The 5,442-nt window shown below is 48.5% G+C and overlaps 2 protein-coding genes across 2 annotated transcripts in view; both read right to left on the bottom strand.

Moving 5' to 3' along the window:
- Positions 1 to 554, bottom strand: part of Pmar_PMAR010869 (8-amino-7-oxononanoate synthase, putative) — a gene marked incomplete at its 5' end in the record, with an annotated part of 3,174 nt that extends 2,620 nt beyond the window's left edge. The window contains 4 exons of the mRNA XM_002766844.1: positions 15 to 95; positions 142 to 254; positions 297 to 403; positions 459 to 554. Of these exons, the coding sequence (XP_002766890.1) occupies positions 15 to 95; positions 142 to 254; positions 297 to 403; positions 459 to 554 (397 nt within the window). The remainder of the gene's footprint in view (positions 1 to 14; positions 96 to 141; positions 255 to 296; positions 404 to 458) is intronic.
- Positions 555 to 4,980: 4,426 nt separating this feature from the next.
- Positions 4,981 to 5,442, bottom strand: part of Pmar_PMAR010868 (conserved hypothetical protein) — a gene marked incomplete at both ends in the record, with an annotated part of 682 nt that continues 220 nt past the window's right edge. The window contains one exon of the mRNA XM_002766843.1: positions 4,981 to 5,424. Coding sequence (XP_002766889.1) covers positions 4,981 to 5,424 — 444 coding nt within the window. The remainder of the gene's footprint in view (positions 5,425 to 5,442) is intronic.

The following is a 5,442-nucleotide window of genomic DNA, read 5'->3' as shown; positions in this document are numbered from 1 at the left end:
AAAAAGGACCATACAGCTGATGTAAGCATGGACAACGGGTGCCCATGGGAGGCCTGTTTCACGATAAGAGTGGTCATTTGTCTCCTTACGCAGCCCTAACCCATAACCCTGACAACCCATCAACTTGAGTTCGTCTGCTACTTTTGGCGAGCCTAGCAGTGCTGCGGCGGACCATCTTGGTGGGCCACTTCCACAAACCCCACTTCCCAAGACCGAACAGGCCAGAGAAGTACTCATAGTCATTCAGCTTAGCCCTAATCACATCATTACTATTTCATGCCCGGTTTCCTGCTCACCATGGGTTGCTCTCAACGGGAGAAAAAACTGGCATGAACGCCGTCGAAGCCTCCGGTCTGGTACCACGAAACTCATCGATTACGAAGAGGCATAAAGCCAAACCGATCTAACAAGAGACGGCATCACGACAGTCCAGCTAGGTGGGTGTCGCCTGTAACTACCATTAATACGACGGCCACCGCATAGCGAGCGGCATCATCGAGCATCAAGGCATGATCTTCGAGCGAGTAAGATACTGTTGAGGCTGTTAGAGACATTCTCCACTCGAGAATGCCGGGAAGAACAAAGCTGATAAAGCACACGCCTAACTCCCTACCTTCTAACCAACACAACTCATTCCGACTAGGACCACGTCCAATACTTGCACTTACCATGCACAAGGCTGAAACGATCTGTCAAGGAATTTGTGATTGATGGGACGGACGATGCAGGAATATAGGGAACAATATCATCCGTTCATTGTCTCACGCACAGTGATGTGTCAGTAGCGCTATCTATGTGCGTGAAAAGCTTTGTTGATTCCTTTGGTACCCTACTCTGGGGTACCTCGAACTCTCAGAAGTCACCTTGGGTGTCACAGCATTAAATGGCGCTTGATCTCCTCACCTTTCCATCATTGGTGATTGTACACCTCTCATATCTGAGTTAGGCCCGTTTGTGCGGCCATTCTGCTTTGCCCCTTTTTCCGATGAGGAGTATGCGCATGCGTGCAGGTTGTTCATTGAAGCTGTCTCGGTTCATCTAGACTCTCGATTAGATAGTGTCTTAGTGGTTTTGTCGTTCCATTACCAAAGCTAGTTTTACCTTTTGAGTCCAAATGGCATCTCAGAGTAGCGTGGTAAATGCGGGGGCCGTAGAAGAACTCACAAAACTCAAGCCTGATCCATCGTTCTTTGCTACCATGCTTCAGTTCTCCGACGGTTCAGCTACTTTTTCCACCTACTCCCTAAACAACTCACCCACGCTCATCGTCTTCCCGCTGATATGATCTGTCATTATCGACCTTACATCATCACTGAAGTGACATCCTGATGCCGACAGCGACAAGGTCATGATAGTGACCCAACCTACGTTGCTCCTTGCTTCTAGATTCACAAGCCACCGTTCCGTCCAACCAAGGGTCAGCTCTGGGTTGTACAATCTTGGGATTACCTCATAGAACCCCTTGATTGGAGCATGAGACGTTTGTGGAACTATGGTTGAGATCACTATGCAAACCTTTTACAGTATTAGTAGTGCGCTGAGTAGCACCTGTAGATGACTCGGCAGTGCCCTGACGAGCAGCCAACGTTCGGTAGCACTCGCACCCTCATAGCCATGAGCCGGAATTACTTCACTCATGGAACTGTCTTCAGATATCATAGCTTTCTGCTCATTTCCACTCTCAATGACGTCTGGGATGAATCAACCGACATCAGATGTACTTCCCCATTTTAGCTCCCGCAGTGCGGGACCCGCACCGACCCTCACAAAACTATTGTTGGTACGATTGCGAAGATCGGGCAAGATCCTCTTAACGTCAGCTGGGGGTACAACAAAAGCTTGACCAGTTTCGGTTCTCAAAACGTACGGGCACCTGTCCTTAGTAACATGACCCAAGGAAACACCTCGAACTTTGACGAGAGGAACACCTGTGTGTATGGACAGTGTCTGCAATGCAGACTCTGTATTCTATCCAGTAGAGTCGAGTCGTACACTAAAGCTAAGAACGTGCAGTGTATGTGGATGACAATGTATATGAAAGTATAATGAAAGTATAATGAAAGTGTATGCATGATGATTAGTGGATTAGTGGATGACATCGGACCCGGACGGGCTACATCGGACAGGTTACATCGGTCCCTATGAATCACTTAAACGCAAAGGTTCTACCTGAGACTCAGGTCCTGAGTCCTTAGATCCAAAGTCCTTAATAGCTCAAACCTAATCAAAAATCAATGGGAAGTATCCAGCAACCGTTTCGACTCGAAGGAAGCCGTTCGCACTGTACTTGTAGGAGGCGATAGTAGATATCAAGATAAGAGGCGAGCGAGAATACAAGTAGCGCTGTCCCTATCGGGAGTCCACATCTGGGACACTTCAGTAACTAGACTTCCGAGATCGATAATATGTCAATACCGTGGTGGATCATCCCTCTTCTCGGCTACCTAGCATATAACCGACTCAAGAAGCAACCTCAAGGTAGTGCTGGCAGGGACAGTCCAAGTCAAGGCATGCACATTGGTTCAGGAGGGGCGACAGGGCAGTCAATGGCTGCCAGCCCAGCTGCCGTGGCCTTCTCCTTGCACTTGCTGGTACTGGTAAATGCTGTCCTCTATATCATCCCCCTTGTGGTAGTGTAACCCAATTCGTCTCCGCCAATTGACTCTTTGTGATAGGCATACGTGGCTCATATACCATCGATGGTATTCTACCGAATGACCTTCATGGGCAGTGCTTTCGTCTGCATCTACACTATCTGGACTAACTATGGTCTTCCTCCGGTAACCGCCATGGGAGGAGTCTGATTGCCGCTATAGATGTGCCTCGTGGCATCAGCTAGATCGGATGTCCCCACTGTAGGTTCGGAGTGGTATGCAAGCCTTCCAGATGTGGATGAGTCGAGTCACCTTGGGTGCAGACTTCCCGTTCCTTTTTATGAGTTGTAATTGGGGTATGGTCCTATTATGCTTTCATATAACCCATATTGTCGAAGTGGAAGCTCTCGTCGGATCGGTGCCATGATGGCATTGCCATCTCCATCAAACTCGTATCAAGTTTGGTGGCTTTGTGGTCGTATTTGTTTTTGAGTCCTGCTGCCCCTCCATGATTCGAGGCGAGCTCCGCGGCTTTCTGAGTTCAATCATTATCTGTTCAGTGTTACTGGCGACAGGAAGCTTCATGCCGAATATATTTGGGTTGTTCGTCATTGTACGTCGTTCCCTCTGGTACTGCGGTACTTTTGCTAACTCGCACCTTACCAGTGAGCCCCCGTATACCGTTCTTTCTCATGTGGTGTATACGGCTTCAGATGCTCCTGTTTGGGCCAAAATCCAACCTTTTTGGCTCAAGCTCAAGTCTAAAGAAACAGAGATAATGCGGGTGTCTACCATATGCGAACTTGGTACTATCGCTCAACGCTCGTTGACTCTTGAACCGTGGTGAGTGCAGGCATCGGTTTCCAGTACATCATCAATTTGTTCACCCCCTACCGAGAGATCATGTCATGTTTCCTCTTCTGGAGTCTACTGCGGATAAGGTAGTTCAAACTTAATCTTCTCGTTATCGAACTACTCGGCGGTTTAGGTACCAGGCACCAAGGTCTTCGGCTCATCATCACGAGGCGTGGGGCATCGTGGATTCGAAAACACGGTGAGGATAGTGATCATATTGCTCGCGCTCAACGTCCATATGCTTCAGAACCCTAACGTCCCTCCCAGTGATAAGTACTGTCGTACAATACGGGAAAAAATGGTTCAATCAGAGCCTCGCTACTCAGCAAGCACAACAATGATACTTTTAAGTTTGTTTCGACCAATACACCTCATCTTTATTCATTGTCGCGTTAAGTCGTCCATTGTAAATTGGGAAATTGTAAGTTGTCGTCGTAGTATTACTGGCACGCGTTCTCTGAGAGTTTTGAGAGTCAGAATGCACTTGCTGTAAATGGGAGAGTTTATGTTTCCTTAGGATTGGAGGAAATTCTGCACTTGTTCCGATTGTCGTTGCGGGGCGGGTACAATGACTGCCTTCATACGTGGCATTGTTTTGGCAATATCATTCGTGTGCAAAGGAGATTTCGGTCAGAGCACGCTGAAGCCATGGTGATACGCATCCCTCACTAGTGTCGGTAGTGATCTCGACCGGAGACTCAGCAGCGGTCACTACCGAAGGCTCAGCAGTGGTCCCTACCGAAGCCTCAGCACCGGTCTCTACCGAAGCCTCGGCAGTGGTCTGACCAGTAGTTGAGCAGTGGACACGACTTATGGTCAGCAGTAATGTCAGTTGGGAGTTCAGTGATGGTTCGAGCTGGAAGTCGCAATAGTGGTGACCACTAAGTGATCATCTCAGACGATGAGGCACCTTCACCTTCTTCGCGGGTTTGTTCCGTCAGATCAAGACTATCTCCTTATGCCATAGGATTCTCTGTGAGACTACTATACTCACATCGCAAGGGCTTCAATACATCCTCATTGCAACTCAGATCGTTCGGTTGAAAACATGTCGAACCATCTTCTCTAGGATATAAACCAAAGCAAACCGATGGAGTTAGCCAAGACTTGTAGTATGAACCATGGTACTGTGGGTCATTGACGCAGGACTCAGTATTGCCACAGGCAATGGAACAGTCGTTGGGCTGACCATTGGCTACAAAAAACACGTGTAGGATCAAGAAGTGAAGATGCTGCATGTTAGTTCACACACACTGAGGACAGCACGACTACACAGGAGGAAACTTGATGAATCCTCCAGAGACCGATAAAACCCGACGCTACAGGATCTGCAACCGTTAGAAACTACTTACTCGCGAACAGCTACTGGAGACATGAGTATAGAATTGAAATGGGCATGCAGAGTTATTCTCGCCATATTGTCGGTGATTAATTTTCGCTATTCAATGACTTGGAAAGAATTCAAACTGGTGATAGCTACTCTATCCTGTAAAGTGGGCAGTGATAGTCATGACTCGCAGTGAATACAACGTTACCGCCGAAGATTAGGGGTGGTTTCTACTACAGGCTCGATTACAGGATAATAACTAGTTACAATAGGCAAATCGGTGGTAATCTCGACGGGAAGCTGGGCAGTAGTCTCGCTTGGTGGCTCAGCAGTAGTCTCGACCCAATGCTCGACAGTGGTCTCAACGGAAGGCTCAGCAGTAGTCTCGACAGTTGTCTCGACGGCAGTCACGACCAAAGGCTCGACAGTTGTCTCAACGGAAGGCTCAGCAGTAGTCTCGACCCAAGGCTCGACAGTTGTCTCAACGGAAGGCTCATCAGTAGTCTCGACCCAAGGCTCGACAGTTGTCTCGACGGAAGGCTCAGCAGTAGTCTCGACCCAAGGCTCGACAGTTGTCTCAACGGAAGGCTCAGCAGTAGTCTCGACCCAAGGCTCGACAGTTGTCTCGACGGCTGTCACGACCAAAGGCTCGACAGTTGTCTCAAC

Source organism: Perkinsus marinus (assembly GCF_000006405.1).
Source record: "Perkinsus marinus ATCC 50983 genomic scaffold scf_1104296971434, whole genome shotgun sequence".
Classification (NCBI taxonomy): domain Eukaryota; phylum Perkinsozoa; order Perkinsida; family Perkinsidae; genus Perkinsus; species Perkinsus marinus.
This window is presented reverse-complemented; position numbering and strand designations above follow the sequence as displayed.